General features: G+C 37.9%; 1 protein-coding gene across 3 annotated transcripts in view; it reads right to left on the bottom strand.

Moving 5' to 3' along the window:
- The window catches only part of BRWD3 (bromodomain and WD repeat domain containing 3), a 59,855-nt gene that overhangs the window by 24,213 nt on the left and 13,199 nt on the right, over window positions 1–22,443 (bottom strand). For all 3 annotated transcript variants that reach the window (XM_067303888.1, XM_067303887.1, XM_067303886.1), the window contains 9 exons: window positions 14,745–14,905; window positions 12,573–12,794; window positions 10,885–10,985; window positions 10,219–10,289; window positions 8,733–8,833; window positions 6,934–6,974; window positions 2,703–2,807; window positions 1,023–1,176; window positions 370–504 (listed from right to left, as the gene is read on the bottom strand). In XM_067303888.1, the coding sequence (XP_067159989.1) occupies window positions 370–504; window positions 1,023–1,176; window positions 2,703–2,807; window positions 6,934–6,974; window positions 8,733–8,833; window positions 10,219–10,289; window positions 10,885–10,985; window positions 12,573–12,794; window positions 14,745–14,905 (1,091 nt within the window). The remainder of the gene's footprint in view (window positions 1–369; window positions 505–1,022; window positions 1,177–2,702; window positions 2,808–6,933; window positions 6,975–8,732; window positions 8,834–10,218; window positions 10,290–10,884; window positions 10,986–12,572; window positions 12,795–14,744; window positions 14,906–22,443) is intronic.

Genomic DNA, 22,443 nt, shown 5'->3' on the forward strand with positions numbered 1-22,443 from the left:
TTAAGACAGATGCAGCACAAAGCCAACCATACTGTTTCCCAGACCACAGCTTTGTGTTATAACATACAGACTTACTGGTTTACATTGCTTCATCTTTTGCATGATATAACCATACCAATACACATGAATAATTTTCATATGTAACAGACTCTATAAAAGAACTATTATTACACTTACAAGATGCAAAAACATACTTTGGCATTGTTTATTGAGCAGTATAGGATTTCCTCTTTAATACATGGGATTAATATCCTGTTGTAACACTGGTCACCATGGGTATATCATGAAACCTGCTTCTGCCTTGTGCCCAATTCTGCACAAATGTGAAAAAAAAAAAAAAAAAAAACCAACTTTCCTGATCATTCTTACCATGTTAAAGTAATTGCGAATTTTTGTTCCTTTGTCTATATCCCAAATAAAAATATTTCCATCATGACCTGCTGAAAGTATGATCCTTTGGTCAAATGGATGGGCTTCCAGAACAAAAACTTCATCATCGTGACCCTGCAATGAAAGCAGGGTGAAAAAGAAAATGTTTCTTCATGTAATGTCTCCAAACATGCTAGTATTTAGTGTGAGGACATCTCAGCACAGGTAGCCTTGATTTCCTGGATCTTAGACTAGAATCACGTCTGTACTCGGTCCACTTTTCTGTCAGAGGCTTGACCGTATTACTGCCCATTTTATAAATACCTCAGACTGTAGCTCAGCACAGTTGAGATGGAGCGGGAGGGGGAGGAAGGAGAAATCAGCGGGGAGGACAGCTGCAGCCCTCTAATCTGGGCACAGGCGGTGGCCTCCAAAGGGCTCCCTTGTCAGCCAGCAATCATCAGGGTCTAGCAGCACTCTGGTCATCAGCTCCTTTCCCCATGAGACATACTCCTCCCAATAAGCATAGGGCAGCTGGCATACTTCAGGACAAAACACTCCTCACCAAGAGGAATGACGATGCATTTTAACCTCAAATCATTTTCAGAGTTCGATCATAACAATTTGGGATTATTTACTGGAATTTTACTCACAGATAAGCTATGAAGAAGCTGCCCTGTGGACGAGTTCCACACTTTCAGAAGGAAATTGTTGACCGCAGTGATGACGGTGGCATCATGTCTATCCCAAGCCACCATAGTAACCTTCAGTTTAGTAACCTTGTCCTCCCCAGATGCTATGTTGTTTCTAAGGAAATTCATAATTTAAGAAAGAAATAAATCAGGAATTATGTACAGTAACATTTAACAGCAGTAATTCACTTTGAAATTAGTGAGAGTATGGCTGCCACTGCTGTGACTACTGGCCAATGAAGGAGAACGGAGCATGGGTACTTCAGTGATAAAAACAGGTAGAGTAAATATTCTGTGTCACTAAGATGTACGTAGAGAGTTTTATTTCCTTAAAAAGCAGTTTTTCTTCTGCTCTTCTTAAATGATCTTGCTAGCCTACCCAAATTCTTTCTTTCAAACTAGTCAGTTCTATTATGTCTTTTTCCTAAGGGCATTTTTCTTGTCAGTCATCAATATGACATCCTAAAGTAAACTCTCTAATGAGCAAAAACTTGCTAAATTTTTTTTAGCTAGCTCTTTTAGCTAACTTTGCCAGCTAGCTTATTAAAAATGCAACCACATGAAATACAAAGAATTTTGCAAAAGCGTAAGTGAAGAGGACAAAACCTTTCTAACGGATTTCTCCGTCTCTGCTTTTTGTGACTGTGCATATTCAATTACAAGCCCACTTACAGAAGCCACTTGAGGATCACAAAAAGAAAAACCCAAAGCCAAAACCCTAACTGAACTGAGAACCAAATGAACACATCTCATCTCTTATCTGAAAATTTAAGTAAAAATACAATGCTAAAAAACATTCTGGATATACATTTACAGCAAATTCTGGCAAGCAAGCCAGGCCTTGGAATGAAATAAGAAATCCAAAAACGTATTTTAGAAGGAACACTGTTAGAGAAAGGAATCAATTTCACATCTCTCAGTAACCTTTTGGTTACTGCCATTTGTCTTCGGGATGTGTAAAATAACCCTTAATGGGCAACACGTGCTTTTTTACTAAACTTATTTACTGGAATAGTAACTGAAATCATAGAAGAGACTGACTATTACCTATACCAGTGACTGTGTGACTCTTTAGAAACACTTGAATTTGTTCATATTTGCATTCACATCATATATTTTGCTCGTGACTTTTCTTTATTTTAATTTTATTATTCATTATACTTTTAACTGTATTCTATAGCACAAAAATCAATATAGCACAGCATATGTTATAAAATAAAAGAAAGAAATACTAATAACCTGAGGAGACTGATTCTGGCAGTTGCTACTACAGTTTTGCTGAGAGGTGACATAAAACGACAATCGTTTTGGACATTTTAAAAAAATGTGCAGGTCAGCATATGATTAATGAGGCTCTACTAAAACCTCTTGGTGATATGAACTCTATTTGACATTTTTACTTCCTATGTAAAAATTCGAGTATTCACCAACCATTAGAGTAAGGACATACTGAGTTATTAACGTTTGCTTTTCAAGGCTAATTAATTATATCACTTAACACAGAGACGTGGAATTTTCACAAAAAGCATGCACTAAAATTAACTCAAAAGGGAACTAAATAAATAGATTTAAATACGATGAAAGATTTTGTTTCACATGTAAGTGATGCTACAAATTGTGTTATGTTTTGGTTTGCTTTACCCTGTCACTTTAGTAGCCATATCCAGGACTACGCTCTTCCATTCCTGCTGCTCGTACTGCCATATTCTTGCTGTTCCATCTCTGCTTCCACTGACAAATCTTAAGCTATGAAAAAAAAAAAGTTATGAAACTCTGAAGGATAAATTATTGCTGCTTTTGATCAAACACCCACGTGCCTAACTTATGATCTTATCTTCTCACTGTTCAGTAGCTTCCGTATGTATTTTTCTGTCCTCAGTAAGAATGTGCCACCTCGGGGCATGCTAAATCCTATAGCAAGAATATTTAGGAGCTCGGTCATTCACCTCACAGAAGGTCTCTACAAGCTCTTTTATGTTACTCTGCAGCAAACAAACATACACACATGCACACATGTGCATGCATATATACAAGCATACATACATACACTCATAAATGCATACTTGCACGTGTATGTGTGTGTACATATATATGTATATACACGCACACACACATATATATACGCACACACTTGTTTTACCCTCTATGCCCAAACATAAGTTTATTTAACCAGTCATAAAATATCCATGAATTACTGCCACAGGAAACAGGCAGCTACAAAATTTTGGCGAGCCAAGAGCATACCCGTTTGAAATGGCACAGAAGCTAGAAAATATTTAATCTTTTCTCAACGCTTATTCTTTATACTGTTGGTGCATCTCTGATCTAGAGAGTGTAATTAAAAGACAGTGAGGTTACAATTTTCATATCAGATATGGTACAGTACAGAGCAGTTCATATCGCACAACATTAATTATGTTCGGTTACAGCTAGCAGATGGCCTTGGAATGACTTCAATGTCGTAATTCATACAGGCTGCACATTCCCTTTTTAATGACATCAGCAAATCCCTTGAGAAGTTCATAGTGGCAGAAAAGAAAAGGAAAATACATGCCAGAAGTCTAGCATAAATTATAATACATTAACTTAGGGAGAGAGTGAAGAGAGAGAAGGAAAATATCCAAGTGGAACAAAAGTAAGTAGCCCTGTCTGTGAAGTTGAATACTTTTCCTTTTAAAAGTCCTTCTTGTTTAAGAAATTAAGCATCTAGCAAATACTTTTAATTACATCATACTGCTTTGACTATCAATGTTACAGAAATCATTTTTTTGTCGAGAATATACAAAAAAAGTTTCTCAAGTAATGTGCTTTCACAGGACAGCCATCCCTTTAAAAATGTATTACATTTATATATAAACATTACATGCAAAAATGCAAGTCTACACAATTTTGTATTAATAAGTGATTGCTTCACCTTTTCAGTTTCCCTGATCTGAATTTTTCCACCATGATGAATTGTTAAAAAAAGCTTGTGACAAGTTCCTGTTTTATTTACTTTCAACTCTTTCTTTCAAAATATTAAAATAAATAGGAAGTTGTCACTTTTCCTTTAAAAGCATGATAGTAGCAGATGAGTATAATTTCCAGTGACTATATGACTTAAAATTCTCAGTGTGACTTGTGCTTTCACATCATTTGGAAGGAACTGTTAGTATCATTACACCAATACATTCTAGTTTACTCCCATATAATCTTACATGACAAAGAAGTCTCACTACTGGTGCAGCTATACCGGCCAAGCTACAGTTTTGCTTGGATCGCTTATACCCTCTGCCAAGCAAAATAAGGAATACAAGCAAAAGCTGGCATAGTTATGCTTATATTATGATGCTGATTGATCACTAACCGCAGCTCGTCCTACTACTGTCCAACACAGCTATGTTGCAACACATGCACCTGCCTATAGGCATCTATATAAAATTCATCATGAACATCGTGATTTTAATCCCTATGATAAGCAACACCATCTTGTCTTAATAGTATTTCAAAAACTGAAAGCTCTGCAGGTATGAATAGTTCATTTCATAAGTTTTAAGACCACCGGTTGGTGTTATCATCTAAACTAAGAAATTGGAAATTCATAGGTTGGCCCAGAAAACCACGTATTTGCCAGGCATGTTGTCAGAGGTAAATAAATTAATACGAATAATAAAGCAGATCAACAAAATGATCATCAAGACCCAAAGGCCTTAAGACTATGCACTTCTGCAGCTGGTTCTGCAGAGGGGATCTGAGAGGAGCACGCGGGTTTAGAGAGCGTGTGATGCACGTGTAGTGTAACTGCCCCATATATTACCCCACGGATCCAGAAACAGGTGAACGTAAGTACTCTAGCTCATCGTTAGCCACACAAACGAACAGAGACTCACACAATCGTCAATTCAGGAAATGTTAAGATTACCGCGTTTAATATCACACTTAGGGATACACTATCCAGACGCACCGGTGACTCAGTGAAGACACCACAAAACTACGGGCAGGCGCTACTGAAGTATTACACAAAGCATCCAAATCCTTGTGAAAAAATGAACTGAAATGGGAAGAACGTGCACAAAGGAAAGTTTTAATGCATCTAACACCGACACATTAAACAAGGGAGTTTTATTTACCAGCTAGGCTGGATCCAAATTTGAGATGTGAAAAAATCAGCTGCACCTTTACATCCCATTGAAGAGTGTTGTTCTGTGCTTATTCCCCTTTAGGAATAAATCTTGAATTTTTTGTAATTTTAGAGTCCAAAATACAAGAAGAGGGCCTGCTCCTTATGTCATGTTTCTCTCTACAGAACCTCACAAAAGCTGAGCTCTTATGAATTAGGAGTGTGTTCATTAAAAACAACAACAACAAAAAAAACCCCAAAACTCTTTTTTCCACATTTCTCAGAACTCTGGGCATCAGGAAAGACAACTTTCTTACTCAAACCATTCCTCAAAGAGGGACAGAAGAAATCAGTCACCAAGACTTTAGATCAGACAAACAGTAAATGGTGTATGAGCTCATTTTTCAGCAACATATCAGCAATGTCATACTGTTAGGAAAATGTTTTAAAATTATGCTAATCACTGGTTGCTTTCTAGTTCCCGGCTGGTATAAATGGTACTGAAAGCAAACGCAACACAAGTAAACATACATATGCAAGCTATCAACAACACTGTCAGCTTCAACGTGATTCTCACATGGATCATAAAGTAGAACGCAATGAAGTAGAGAAAACAAAACCAAAATACAAGGCAGTTGCACATTTTTGTGTTTTCATTACGCACGAAATTAAGTTAGCTGCCATTATTGCCTTGACTTCCTCGCAGCTCACCTCGGAGAACACACCGAGCTTTATTTCCCCGTTCCTCTTTACCTTTTCATAAACTATTGCACCAGGTTGCACAACCTTTGGGGCTGTGCAGACCGCAATGCTCCAATGCTGATCCAAGAGCATACTTCCGTGGACGTCAAAGAATGTCACATTCCCATATTATTTACTAAGAGAGGACGGAGCAAGGGCAGTGGAAAAAGAGGATAAAGTGGCCTGCTCTTCTGTGCCCCAGTACAGAAACAAGGGAAATATAACTGAATGCAGGAACTAGCTATGGTGCTAGTATTGCTGGCAGCTTCTCCTGCCCCTCCAAATTCACCACGAGCACGGGCTATGCAGGGCAAACAGGCATGCGGTGCAGGCACCACGCTATCCCTTTGCTCCCTGCAGCTCCAGAAAAAAAGCATGCCCCAAAGTCACTAACTAATACGAGAGCCACACAGACAAATCACAGGTAAATAAATACATATTTACACTTATTTTTCATCTTGCTCTAACTGGACTGAAATCATAAAGCTGACTAGCTCTGTTCCATTTTAACTAGATGACACACTAGTTAAGAAAAAACTTAGAAAGAAAAGTAGTTGAGAAACCAAATACTTGATCCCACTGCAATTACCAAACCTACTCAAATGTTGCAGCCACCTCACCGTGTAGAAACACCTTGCAAGAGATACTCCATTAGTGAAGAACAGACCACAGCTCCTTGCAGGTGATTGCTCTCCAGACCGTGAAGCATACTTGCTTGTCCGGCCATCTGCGTATGTATAACAGGTCTACCTTTTGCTCAGAACTATATTTATTATAATGCTCACTGGTGTCACACAGCCTCTTACTCCAGAAGTAGCCCTCTCTGTCCTTAACAAGGCTACCTGTGAAGTAAGACATTTGCAGAGAAAGGCTACGGAATCTGGTTCGCAATTTGTTCAGTCTAAAAATAAAAGCCAAAGTGAATGCACAGTCACAAAACACTTCTGTTGTTACACCAGATTTTTTCTGAAAAGTTATTTGGAAAAATAAATCTCATACTTCACATTGAAAAATCCCAGGACGCCCACTTACCTGTCCCCGTTGTTACAGAACTGCACTGCAACTACTTTGTCCTAAATGGGGGGAAAAAAAGCAGTAAGTGCTTTGTAAGCTGAAAAGCTCATCCAGAAAGATCTTAATGATGAACTTCAAACAAGCAAAACGCATCTTTCCACACATCTCTTATAACACACACTCTTACAAATTTATGACCAGAAAAATTACATTTGAAGTCAGAATTTCCCCAAACAGTCATTTGGTGATAGTCATTAAAACAGAAAATCCGGAGAGGCATTTGTGAATTTGTGTTGCTCCAGGAGACGCTCAGAGGCACAAGTGATTTCCGCGTCAGTCACCGCAGCATGCGCAACCCGCTGTAAGCTCGGCCTGGGAAACTCTGCACCTTTTAGGCTCCACACAGTTAACAGGAATAAGACAGACTCTGAGCTAGCGAGTGTAGCCAGTAGGTACAACACGCGACAGGAGAGAAAATGAGTGACTCGGCTAAAAAGATGATCACACTGGGTTTGCAACCTTTAAACCTATCAGGAAATCACACTGAAATATCTTGTTGGGAAAAAAAAATATTTGTAAACTTTGGCTTTATTTCCACATTTAATTGCTCAGAAACAAATATTCCGTTTTAGACATGGTTTTGCTGTTTGCTTTTTTTTTTTTTGGCTGCATACTTGTGTTGGCCACATGCGTTTGCTATTCTTTACTACCACTGATGTTTCTAGCTTCTAAAAACTAAGCATCCAATTTTGGATGTCTTTCAGGGGTGGGCTGACAGCAGCCTGCAGTATTAGGAAGAGTAGACTTTCAAAAATTAAAGAAATTACAATTTATTCCAAACTTGAACTGTCAAATACAGAAAACAATCTCTTTTATGGGTAAAATACTTCTTAAGTTTCTTGGCTCGGAGCTCTAAAAGACTTAAACGTGAGACCCATGACTCCCATTGAAGTTCAGTGAATTAATTTAGGCCTGAGCCTATTGTTAAAGCGGGCAGCAGCGCTACTAAGGTTCAAAGATAAATGCTCCAAACTCCTCACAAGTAACAGCCCTATCAGTACTGCTAGAAGTGACCATGCACTTAATAAATAATATGATCATGACCTGCTCTCAGTAACAACTAAGAAATGAAGAAAGATTTGACAGTTACTTTCTTATTATCAGGCTTTATTAAAATTATTTTGAGACATTCAGTAGTTTTAACAAAAGTTATCAAGACTCAGAAACCTAAAAACTAATATTTAAGGTCATCATATATATATTTAAAACAGAATTTTACAAGAATGCTTCTGCAATCCATGCAAAAGGATACGCTTAAGTTTTTTTTTTTTATTTTCTAAAACTCTTATGTTCCAAATTTGACTGCATATTCTAAAATCAGAACTACTTTTTTTTTTTCTCATTACAAAGATTTTTGGTCAAGACTAAAGTTAAATACTCAACAGCAAATTTAATAGGAAAAATGATGTATTGCATGAAAACTGCTAACCAGAAGACCTACTTTAATCCCTCATTGAATCACAGACTTTCTTCAAGAAAATGAGAAAATCACTTAGTCCTCCGACTTCCTGGGGGAATAAAGGTTTTTCTGGAAGGATAAACTACATAAAACACACATTTTGAACACATCTGCCTCAAAGGAATTTAAAAATAAATATACTACAAATTTCCAGTTGTTTAAATATCACAGTGTTGAGAGCCAGCCGAATTCTAAAGACAGAGAACAACTTGACTATGATGTACAAATCCAACCTAACTTCCTGAAATGAGGTAAATTGGGGGGGGGGGGGAGATTTGCTTTCTGATTCTTCTCTTACCGTATGAGATTCTAACTCAGCAATTTTCTCTGGAGATTCCGAGCCCAAATAATAGATTCTTATCACGTGGTCAGTACTCCCTGTTGCAATGAACATGCCACCTAAGAAAGACAGTGTCTTCTGTGAGAAGAAAAGCCACCCAAAGAACTACAAATTTTAATCACTGCATTATTATCAAAGCAGCACATTACAGGTTGAAATAGAAAATGTCAATAGAATAAAAAAATAGAGCCTGAAAGAAGTTAACATAGACAATTTTTCTTTGATCTGTGCTTTCTCAGACCATATCAGCTTCAACATAACTACGAGCTCTACAGTATTTTCCAACCATAAACATTTGTGACCAAAGAAAGATAATATTCCAAGTTACAACATTCATCCAACAAATTATTCTGCTTTCCCTCAAACTGTGGTGCTTTCAGCCTATGCAGAAAATAGACAGAAAATAGTTTAAAATCCTCATTGGTCAATATTAGGCAACATATTTAAGTGAGTTTTCAATACTTATTTGAAGCACATCAAAAAAAAGTATTGCTGAATCAGGTGTCAGAGACTGAACTATTTTCTTTTAATGTTCATTTGTTCTCTGTTTACAATATTGCACAAAAGGGGCACTATTGTGTAGTTCATGGCACTGACATGGTTTTAGCAAGTTCAGAAATCCTGGTTTTAAAAAAGGAATGTGAGCAAGGATCATATGACTGCAGAACAGCTCTCAATTTCAGAAATCATGTAATCTTGCTCTGTAATATCACTATTTTTGAGAACTGAAAGCTGGAACAAAGGACGTCAGTGAAGCTGACATTTTCAAAAACATCCAATTCACAGTAAGAACTTGGTCACCTACCGATAATTCAATATATTGTTTTATTATTTGTTGTTCAGTGTAAAGAAAAAGCATTAAACAGATTACTGAACAGCTGTTTGTTAATGAGATAACCCAGTCTTGCCCCCACACTCCCAGGCTGGTAAAAACTTGATTATTCCGTCAAGAAGCTCCATGTGCAGCCTAGTTAGCAGAAGGAGAGATCGAGACTGCTCAGTGGGAAACACTGGGAATTACTGAAGGCCAAAGACGTCAAAGGAGAATTGATCCTCCTAGAATTCAGCCAAATTCTGGAAGATTAGCAGAAGTGTAATCTTTTAAGCAGAGGCCAGCTGTCTGCCAGTTTTCAAGAACTTTTCATTCCAAGAGACTAGAACTTCACAAAGAGAAAACTCGAATAGGGCAAAACAGATTGAAGGCTTTAGCCTTCCTCTGAAATGGTCAAGACATTTTAGCTTAAATTAAAAATAAATAAATAAATCAGCATGAAACAGATACTTAGCATGGAAAATTTCAGTTCAAACAATCACAATTTGACAATGTTGTAATTAACTGAAGATGGGTTTAATGCCATTTGTATTTAAAACAACCTGAAAGTCCTGTCACCAAAGGAACTATTATTCATAAAATACTTTCCTCCACTTTATAATGCATACATACCAGAACTGAAAGATGAACAAGATATCTGAACACCAGGCCTGGACCTCTCTGCAAATTTCACAGGGCGATCCCTATTTGCAAAAACACATTTGTTGTATTTTTCGTTAGTTTAATTCAGTGCCATACAACAAGAACAGTGCACAGCAACTTAGTTGGTAATGACCTTAAAATCCTTTATTTCAGAATTCGTACCCAAGTTTGCTATCACTTATTTTTGATTTATTTGATAAAAAACCCACCATTTTCTAAATTGAAAAGACTGTTTTAACTTATTTGTCATTACACTCACCAACTCAAATATATTTAAAACAGAAGCTGGGGAGCTATTGGTCTACTAAAATTGACTCCCTAATGACTGTGGGTTTGATGACATCTGCAGATGGGTGTTCTTCTGATTAAAAGCACTGAAACTTCTTTGCCTGCACATTTTAGGGAAGAATGTGGTCCTAAACCTGAAAGCTGAACATTCTTCCACAACATTGGCTTGCAAAGGACAGAACTAATAGCCCAGACCTCTGTCTCCCTTCCGGGTCCTAATGGTACAGACTTTGCAACACACAAGACTAGACCCCTCTCTGCCCCCCACACTGGTATGGCAATCACTCTAAAACTCCAAAGAAATTGGCCCTTTATTTAAAATAATTATAATTATCTAAACAGGCTTACTTAAATTTCACGGTGTTAGCATGCCACTGCCAGAAACAGATTGTTCCGTCAGCACCAGTAGAAGTGAGGTATCGTGTTGTTCCTTTTCTTGCTGGAGAGAACTAAAAATAAAATTGTAACAGTTAAATCAGCTAACTTCCTTCTTCCCTTACATGCTGGAAACTTGTAAATGGACCTAACAAGAGATTCATGTTTCATGACGAACATATGAGCTTTCCCCCTGGGAGCAGAGACCTGTATCAGGAATAACCTCACAATCTGAACTTCCATAAAAATAAAGCTGTGAAAATGGAAGATATCTACATTTTGACGAGCAGGTCTTTGTTTTTACTGCACAAAACTTAGTAAATTGAAGAAATGAAACAGAAGTCTAGACCCTCTTATTTAAGCAATAAGCTGAGAGATTACTTCTTCCTAGGAGCAGAACTGGACCAAACATGGTAACACAGACAAAAATAATTCCTATATCCAAGACCAACAAATAGCAGCAGCACCATCGGATCCCCGCTCCCGCCGTCTTCCAGGAGCTCTTCTCTGCCTCCCTCCGGGGTAGAAAAACTTTTCATCTTGAAGCTAAAGGCTTTCACTTCGATCTCATAATTGTAGCAATAACTTTAATCCTCTGGCTACTGGATAAATGAATCAAGCAGTGTTTACATTAAAAGCAATGACTAATTGTGGTGATTTGTTCTGATTCTGATCGTTTTCTATACTATCAAAGTGTGGGGAGGCTATATAAATAAAAAATGCACAGAATGCAAAACTAGGATGCAAAATATAAGCCTCCAAAACGCCATCTTAAAGTAAATAACCTGCGGGTTAGTTAAATCAGACAAAATTGGAAGTGCAGGCAAGAGGAGGAGAAATCACAGGGACTACAGGCATGTTGGAGAGGACTTGATGACTCAAAAGCAGCAAGGCTGCCGAAGGAGGGATTCCCAGACAAACGTGCCCGCACATTTCCCTCCTATGCGCGCAACCTGCCAAATTGCAGAGATTGTCTTTTCTTTATTCTGGAATTTTATTTTGTTGGATGTTCTCATCTGTCTGCGTGCTTTGTTTTTTCTTTTTAACTGATAAACTGCAAATTACCAGCCACCATAGACTGCGCCACCTCTAGAGAACCAAATACTGGCAGTTTAGTCATCTTTTACTGCTCTGCTACTGCTCACTGGGCAGTTGCCATGTAACAACTGAAACTGCACAGGCACAAGTGCAGATTCTCGACAAACCCTGGTCTGTGCTGTGCTGTGGCAGCTGCAATGTCTTTGTATGCTGCAATATCCAGGGCAGTTCCTTAAAAAACAGACTAAGACACATTCCAAGCAGAGAAGCAACGTGGAATGAGGATTTTTAGCAGGCAGCATTTCTCTGAAAAATAAACCTTCTGTAGGAATGCAGGAACGTTCGTTAAGTCTCTGTGCGAGGACTACTAGCAAAGCCGCCAGGCTTTTTTCACTGGATCAGCCAGCTGATCTGACACACTCGGTGACCATGCATTTGCTAGGCCTGGCAAGAAGGAAGCAGTGGGACCACACAGTTAAATGTAGCTGGCAGAAGCAGGACCCGGCAGAAGCATGGGGCAAATCTACACCGCCAAACACAGATAGAAAGTTCAGCCCCTACTGCTAATCCACGTCTCTTGGTACCATTTTAATTCAAGGATTTAGGAAAATGTTGTTGCTTACCTGTATGGAAGTAATGGAAGCTGAGTGCCCCTGCAGCACTGCAAGCGGGGCACAGGTTCGAAGACACCAGACTCTGACCACTTTGTCACAACTGCCCGCAGCCAGCAGCGTGTTCTCGTAGTTAACAGCCATGTCGGAAATTTCGGCCGAGTGTCCTCGCAACGTTGAGAGCAGGCGCCCGTCATCTGTAGCCCAGATTTTGACCAAACAATCATCTGACCCCTAATGCCACACAAAAATTTCCAAAGATTATATAAAATAACATACAGATGTTCTGCGTGCAGAATACACAGTGCAGACGTGCAAGCAGCTAAAGCACCACTGAGCCATGAACCTGCCAGAAGGACGTCGGTGGGATCCCAGACAGGCACAACTACTGAATTTAGGAATCATTTTGTGGCATCCGGGATTTAGATATTCATACAGCAGAAACCACTGTTTTTATTTCATGCTAAGATATGATTACTGCTGCTAATACAACTCGTCCCAGTACGGTTCAGTAATAAGTAAGGCAAATTTAAGAAGATAAAAAGTTTCATTATACGCTATAAGCAGATGCATTTATCTGTGTAAGCAATCTCCACTCAGTAGTAAAATCGGACTGATCACAAGACTTGAGCTCTAAGCCAAAAGAGCATTTAATCATCAGGCATCTCAGCGCCTCAGCCACGATCCAGAGCTGGAGTCAGCTGTACCACAAGGTTCAATTTTTGTTAATGGAAGGATATTGAGCCGCTCCAAGAGAGAAACTGTTAAATACCATGTGCAACTGGAATATTATGTCAAAAAGAGGTCAGTTAGGGACAGGACACAATTCAAAAGTATATTCAAAACAGATTACTGTAAAATACTTTCACCTACATTAGCAGCTACATAACTTTGTACTCAACCCCAGTCAATAGCTACAAGAATTTTTTTTTTTTTTTTAAACAGAGTTCATAAGCCTTTACACTATTCAGATACCACAAAACCCACTAATTTTGCCCCTAATTTCTGGGGAAAAAAATTCCTTGAGCATGAAAAGAATCCAGAGGCATCGGAGTGCTCGATTCCGGTCTCAGCCTCCATTTCTCCAGTGTGCTACTAGGATTCCATTACATTTCCAGGAACGTAATACGGAAAACCTAAACATAACGTCAACATCATTTGATTTTAAATTACTCGATTAAAGATTTAGAAATTAGTTATATCATTTTGACTTTAAATTCATAGACAAATCAGTTTCAGTACTTCACATAACTGCAGATTTTCTGTGGTATAAACAAAAATAGAAAGGCCTCACTGTGATCTAGTATAATTATTGTAATAACATCCCTATTTGACCAATTTATAGTAAGCAGAGAAGCTAGCAAGATCACACAAAGGCAATGACTAGCCTTCCAGGTAACGTTTCTAAATGGCTATTGCTAAGAGAGAAGGCTGGTGAGAGAAACAGAGCAAGAAAAAGACATGGCAAGAATTAACATTAACAGTTAAAAGATGCATTATTAATTTGAAAAATCCAGAATTAACAAATACACACAATAAAAAGCAAGGGTAGTATCACCGAAATGTATGTTAATATACTCTAAAGAAAAACTTAGAATAACATTCATTTATTCACTAACATATTACAAATTACAGCAGGTAAATTTTGAAGAGTTGTAAATAACAGATGAAGTAATGAGGCCTTTTATTTATCATCAAGTTTTTACTGAAATGTATGGGAAGGGTTGCCAGCATTTCCAAAATTACCAAAAGGTAAAATTTAGTTAAAAAAAAAAAAAAGTATTAGACTTAACTCAGCATGCAAGATCATTCCAAATTCTGGAATACCGCAGCTGCCACTCAGCAAGAAAGTCAATAAATACAGAAAAACGAGCACACATTTCAAGTGAAGGTTACAGGCTCTGGATTGAAACAACCTTTCTGTAAGGTTCTAAATGTGGAAGCAAACAGCTGGCTAAGATTCAGTTTACTGGAGTCATGAGCATTTTAAAAAAAAACAAGTTAAATGAAAATTCATCCAGAAAGAGACAATTTTTCCCAAACATTCCAAGATTTTTCTTCCCTTCTCTTCTGGAGGCTGCATCCGCATCTCAATCAGCAACTAAGAGGCTGTCGAAGGACTCGGAGAAAGAAATCAAACCAAGCAAATCAATCTTCCAAGAAAAGCACAGTTTTTAAACTTACTGTAAAAATTCTTCTTCCACTGCGATCAAAGGCTATACAATAAACAGATGAGAGATGCCCCAAAATCCGCTTGTGCATCTTCATGTGTTGATAGGTGGATGTTGGGAACAAGTGGCTGAAACGTCCACATCCAGTTAATTGCCTGGCAGAAATGATATTTACTGCCAAAACAAAATGAAAAAGAAAACTAAGGCATTGATTTTCTCCAGAACTCAAAGTAAATTAAAATTAAATCAAACATAATATTTGATAATGTCATTTAACAGCTTTATTATTTTAATTCATAAATCTGAACCTCCTTAGTCTTCTCAGACCACTCACAGAGAGAGGATTTCTCAACTTTAATTTTTACACATATAAATATATATGTATATATATATAAATAAAAATTTTATACATAAATATAAATTTTACCCATTCTTCAGCTACAACAACTTTTCTTCTGGCTAAAAAAATGTATATAGCAAATATATGTGTGTGTGTGTGTGTGTGTGTGTGTGCGCTATATATATATAAAGGCTATATACTTTTACATAACATTTATATATATAAATGTATCTGCAAACATGTATTTGAAGTACACTTACTGCATGTCTCATGAAAGTAACTCGAAGAACGGACTCTGATACACAGGGAAACTTGCTTTTAAGGAGTATTTTCAATATATAGTATTTAAACATATGACAGTACAAGCCAATTTTTGCAGATTTCTTGATAACCACCACTATTTGAAAAACAGTTATGTTTTGCTGTGACCGTAAGAGACTGAAAACCTTAAATACAGTAACAGAAAATATTTCACACAATTTCCCCCTTATGAGTTTGGATAGCATTTAGCAAATGATAGGAATTATTACCAGTATTTAGTAAAATGGCTCCCACAGACTTATTTCATAAAAATCACAGACAATGCAGGCTCAGTTCAGCTTTATTTACACTATTTGGAAATAAGAGGATCAGAAAATGATAGCGATGAGAAGATTCAGAAGTATCAAGCAGTGATTTCCCTAAGCCACGCGCAGGGAGTCTGCTTGGTCATAAGCTGCCAATAGATGCATTTGTCTCATACAGAATCCAATAATTTTTAGCAGCAGATGTATTTCTTTATCCTATATCATTAGGAAAATTTGATATTAGTAAGATATAATTTCCTTGTACTAATTAAGATAATTTTATTCTTGAATGATAATAGTAAAATTTTAAGTGCTTTTTTTGTTATGATAAAAATCTTTCTTCAGAGTGGATCCAGATCATGTGGGAGGTTCAATGGCCCTCCACGTTTGTTCCCCACAAAACCTCTATCACGGTAAGCAGTAGCTCCAAAATCATTTCATTTTTATGACAGTGTAATTGAGTAATAAGAAGCGTGTGGCACCAATGGAAAGAGCCCCGATCAGAAGAGTGGCAGCCACAAAACAAAATTGCAAAAAAACAAAAATTACTTGAAATTGCTATACTTAAAAGTCTCTTACAAAAACAGCCTGTAACCTAAATGCACAAAAACATCAAGTAAAAAACCACTACTAGCAGACTCAATGAAGATAACTATGAATCTCACTTCCTTGTCTAGTAGAAAGATTCACATCCCAATTCTAATCTTTGATTTGATACATAATTTCATAATTGCTTTAGGTATTTAATTTTATCTATCCTAATTTATAGCGTTTGAACTTTGGATTTCAAAGTTCTGAGAACTTTTTTTAATGATGCTTCAAGACCTAACGTCAGCGTAGAGGTGGGTTTGGTTGAGCACCGGCAATCGCAGGCTTCCTGAAGAAACGCCTTAGCTGGGCTTCACAGGGGCCGCTATTAAACTCCTTAGTGCCTTGCAATCCTTCTATTTAATACGATAGTGAACAATTTGACCCATTTTCTTAATTGTGTCATCATATCATTGCCTATCTACACAAAAGAGATTACAGAAGATGTTAAAAAAAAAAAACTACAAAGCTATTCCAAAGGGTTTCTACCTCGCAAGACACTTCTGTATCATTTATAAGATTGAAGCATTTATACACAAGTAGACAGACAAATGGGCAATAAAAATTCATTGTTTCCAGATTTGCAGAAAGCATTTATTTGGGTTCTCAGCTGTATGCTCTGAAATTTAGTCTATTTTTAATCACTCAGGGCAATACAAACACTACGCATGAGAAAAAAAATACGTTGCATAAAAGGTGTGCATATTTGCAAAAATCATCAGGCTTACACCATGACCTTATCTTCAGTCAATATTTGTTTTTTCATGTAAAGATACATATTCAGCAGCACTAAAGAAGCAAAAGGCACTGAACCAACTTAATTTACTGCCTACCTACTATTCAATTGATAGCTGTTAAATCGAAATTGCCTCCCCTAGCAAAACAAAAATGAAATCTTTAACCCTTTTTTCCGCCTCTCACAGGAGGTCACAGAGATCCTGTTGCATGAGATGCAGTACAAAGGTTCCTCCAGGTCAGCTCGTGCGTTATTTTTGTTCTGCTTTAACTATGCCAGCTTAGAAGCTAACGTCTTAAAAATGTTACACCTCCCTTTCCCCCACACTGTGGGCACTGTTATGCCAACACAAGAGATGTAGTCATTGAAAAGTATGGTAATTCTGCTGTGCCTTTTAGTGCTTGAATCATTTAAATACATAATAACAGTGTATCTGCCTTTAAACAATTTCAAATGGCTTTGAATCTTTTTTTTAACTACACAAAGAATTATGTGAACCAGAAAGGTATATTCACATTTCAAAATACTCTCAATAACAGCAGTACCTCCCCTGTACTACCAAGTGTACATGTCCTTTCTCAAGATCATTATACCTAAATATAAATATATAAATATATTATAAAAATCAAAGGAAGAGTTATTTTGAAGAGTGCTTCTGTGATTCTGGAGTACAAATCTCTGTGATACTTCTGAAAATTTACTACCACTATTTGTCGTAAATCACATGAAGGAAATCCTAAAAGGTATAAAGAACAGTCTGGCCCCTACGGACTCATCCGGTCATTCAAGTGGCACTCAGCACCTGTCTTTTCCAGCTGATTCCCAGATTTGCCATTGATTCAGCCTCAGAGAAAGTGAAAGCCATTTCCATTTTTTCTGCATCTATTTCCCCATTTGTACACTGGGGAAAAGATTTCTCAACCTCCAGTGGAGAATCAAAAAATGAAGCACCCTGCTTACGAAATGCTTCGATCTGGAGTTTCGGAGAGGCGCAGGAGCTCTGCTGTGCCATGGGCAGCACCGTCCTTACCGAAGCAACAGCATCTTTGCACAAACAGCAGTATTCAACGGGTGGGATTCTCACTGTGAAAACGCTTAGGGTTGGCCAAACACACGTGCCTCACACACACAGTTGTGTGTTGCTTTTCGTCTTCTCACGCTTTATAAACTATCAGTGCCTTCAAAACAAAAAAACCCCATACAATTCCAGTTCTTGTATCTTTTGGTAGAAGACTAATGCACATAACATCTAAATAGGGAATTACGCACGCACAAGATAAAAAGCCCTGTGAAGTTTGCTTTCTTTACTACAACGATGTTATTGTACTCACAAAGCCTAAAAGCCTTTTTAAAAGAAAATCCCTGTTCCCACACAGAGAATTAGCAACATAGTAGCCCTAAAAACTTCTAGCAACCTAACTGGTCGCTCTACTTCATACCATACTGAGCCTGAACACCTCCAAGCCTACCCTCCTTGCTATTTTCTGCCAAGAAAACCTTTTTCCAACTGTACTGGTGTTGTTTTACCCAGAAGGAGAGTATATCCGGTCTCCTTTTTCCTAAAAAAAAAGTAAGTTTTCTCTGTAAACTGAAGGGTCTTCTCAGATAATGAGTTTTTCACTTCTAGCTGCTTAAATGGTTACTACCTAGAGGCAGAGATGCCGCTGAATCTTGTTACTATGAGGAGCCTCTACCAGCCAAGATATTCTTACTCATAAGCCTCGTGGTCTCCAAAATATCCACGACTGCCACATATAACTTGTCTTATTTCTGAGATTTCTGAGCTCAAAAAAGATTCTAGGATGCAGGATTTTTCTTGCAATAAGCTCTGAGGAACCCAGACTCCCGGCTTCACGGAGCGACAGCTGGGTTTTCTCTTCCTCAGGATTTGCTGTAAGCACCTTGGCCTTTCCCCGAGCATCGGCATCGCCACGTCCCCCCCCCGGCGTGCCGGCACGCTGAAACCCCGGCTCCCATTAACGCCTCCTCAAGCTACCAAGCTGTGGTACTAACTTTGGGTGATGTGGTAAAATACATCCTTTTTTGGTTTCTTTCTCACAGCCCTTGGTCCTTGAACATGCACATTTTCCAAAAAATGACAGTCCGCAGTGCAAGTATGTGTGTAGTTGCGGAGGGAAGTCACATACGTTGTACAACAGTAATTCTTAAACTGGCATCCCTGCTACTAGAGACGATAACTTCCATATAAAAACACTTATAAGAACACTGGTGTAGGGAGAACAAAATAAAAAAACCCACAGCAAAAAAAAATAAATAAAAAAATCCCAGATCAGACACTAGGAATTTCAAGGTTAAGTTACAACTTTAAAAAGAATTAAAACATTTCAGTGTGGAAAAGTTACTTAGCTAGAGCCATTTTCAGAGTGCTTTAATCTGCCTCTCTCTATAAACCTCTGCCTCACTCCATTTTTTGCAAGCACAAATTGTAAATATATATATATATATATATATATATATATCAGTACAAATGGTTGTTTCAAAAATATTTTCCCCAGTATTAAGGGTAATGACCTCACATCACACTATTTTACCTGCTCAAATAAGCACTATAACTTCATAATGTGAACATAACATTTTACATAGCCATGACTTGCGGAGAGCGTGGTGCCACCCTGCCATAGGGCCTGGTCTAGCACGGAGATGGGGCACCTCTTGCAGCATGCAGAAAAAACACATCACAAGTCTGGATTTTATAGGAAGACCAGGAAATAAACACAGTGGGTTCAAACATTTACAAAATGTCTTTTTGGAGAGCGGGTGTGTGGCCACAAAGACCACCAGACTTGGTAAAAGCACAGAAAGAACAAGGTGGTCTAGCTTTCAGAGCTGCTGGCTCCTTTAGAGAACAGAAACATCACTGATTTTCTGATCTCATCAGACCACTGCTATTTGGCAGAACCAAAGTAGCTGCATTACCCTGACTATAAATTTTCATACAGCTGAATTTCTTGTGCACTGGGAGCACGCCGTGATTTTTCTGGTTCAGAAACTCAGGAATGTTGCTTTCCCTAACAATAGTTACCCACGTTAGGATTTTCATACTCAGGTTAAAATAGTTCTAGTAATCACCTAAAGAAGGAAAACAATCTTTCTAAACCAATTTGTGTAGTCTGCAAAAAAAAAAAAAAAAAAAAAAAAAGTTCTCTGGCAAAACCCAAGTAGTATTCGAAATCAGGTTTATCCCACAGGAGTCTATCACATTGGTCAGAAAAGTCTTCTCAGCAATCTTTCCATTTTCTGATTGGAAGAGTACAAAGGCAACGCTAAACATACTGCTACAGCAAAAGCTGCAGAGAAACAGGCTAACAGACCGTCCGCACAGATATTTGGCTTGTTATCCTGTTAGCAGCGGAAAGCTATGACAGCATTTCCCCTTTCCCTTTCCCCAACAGATCACCACAGACCTGAGACTCGACATGCAAAAAACATGTTCCTGCAAATGACTTTCGTGGGTTGCTGCTTTCCCAGAGCCTCTCCCAGCCAAAAGATCCCTAACTCTGCCTAAGTACACTGGGAAAAGGGAACGCTGGGGTTTTTCCCCTCCAATTCCACCGTGCATCGCATTTTATTTTGGAGTATGGAGGAATACAAATCACCGTTCTCAAAGTCCCATCCCATAAGCAGTCACATTTCACAGCAGAAAAAACACACACACAGTGGCAAGCTTAAATCATTATCGCTCAAAGGGAAACGATATAAGAATACTTTTACCTGCTATTCCTGCACCTTATTTACCTGACTACACAGGCGATTACGCAATCGTTTCATTTCACTCATGACCACACATTATTATGGGTGTACATTACCCGAGACCAACTACTTCAGCAAGTTATTCCAGAAAACTCACGGCTGTCTCAGCCTGCCTAAGCCAGCACACCACGGCAATTCAGAGCCATACTGGAAACGCAAGGAAATGGGGTATATTTCTTCATTTTGGATTTTAAAACCAAACACACGTGCTGCAGCACCTGTGGCTGTCACTGCTCACCAGAAAAAGCACCAGTTTTGCCTGTTCACAGAATTCAAGCAAAGTATGACAGCCGGATACAAGCTTATGTTTTAAGCAGCAACATAGGCAACTAAGTATCATGTAATTACAGATGCCCTCGCTCCAGCACTGCGCGTTTAGACCTCACTTTACTGCTTTACCATTTCCTAACACATGCTTTAGCTTTATAACCTACTACACATAACACAAATATGCAGAAAAGAGTTTTTGACTTCCAGTTCAGGAACAACAGTTGGGAATTCCAAAAATAAGCCCCTTTCACACATATAGCTTGTGTACAGTCTATTTTCAGTATCTTAATCTTTACATATATTTCCTCTCTTACTAATAACTTATGCACATACACTAAGGCGGACTGTCTTCCTCCAGGAAGAGATACTTATAAAAATAAATTCCTGGGTAGAAAAGACAAGTTTCCGTATAAGAGTTTTGTATGTCTTAAACAGCAATTCACGGGAAAACAGCAACAACTCATTCTGTTCTCTAAGACACTATAAATAATAATACTGTGCTAACAGCACAGACCTCTGCCACGACAGTATGACAAATGCTAAAGTCTGATCTGCTACTACAGTCCATTAATGATATTGCAGCTTCCAAAACACATGGTCTAAATCTCTTCTTATTAAAGACTTCATCCAGGAGCCCTTATAGAAATACAGCTTCTATAGAAGTTGAGTGTGTGCAATAACTCTATAATCTAGCCTCTTAACAACCCATCAACACAACTGCTAATAATACAGTAACTTCAGCAACAGTCTAAAAGAATACACAGAAATACATGGAAATAGCCAAACTAATAAAAGGGAATTGTGCTTTCTTTTTTAGTATTCACATTATAACTCAAACTGTCTGACAAAAGCAGGAAAATTACTAATCTAATAGTTGCCTATGTACTAGTTCTACGCAAATATCCATTTCTTTTTCCTAAAGAAGACCCATATTAAGATTGCTCTTCTGTCATACTATTGCCACAACACCACAGACCTTATGCAAAGTGGGATACTATTTTCACTAGGCTTTCTCACTTTCATTTTTGGCAAAGATTAATTTTTAGTAATGACAGAGGGAGAAAGAGCACAAAAACACAAATAGTGGAATAGATATGGTAGAAATAGAAGATGGTCATCATGATCCTTGCAGCTTCAAAGGAGAAACTCCTGGCAGGGAGGATGGAATTTACTTAAGAAGAGAAACTTTTTCCAGAAATAAGGCAAGGATTGTAATCAGTTAGAAAACTATCCTAATTATTTCCAATATTATGACTTTTAAATTAAAGTAATAATGACAGCTGGATGGAGTTCAAGAAAAAGACTTCCCATTACATTTTGAAATCTTTCCATTTAATAGAGAAAAGAAACACAACTGAAAGGATGCCCTAACAAAACAGGAGAAGTCTATGCATTTGCCCAAACATTTATGGAGTGAATAAAGATAAAAATACCCTAACAA

This window comes from Apteryx mantelli, chromosome 13 (assembly GCF_036417845.1).
Source record: "Apteryx mantelli isolate bAptMan1 chromosome 13, bAptMan1.hap1, whole genome shotgun sequence".
Classification (NCBI taxonomy): Eukaryota; Metazoa; Chordata; class Aves; order Apterygiformes; family Apterygidae; genus Apteryx; species Apteryx mantelli.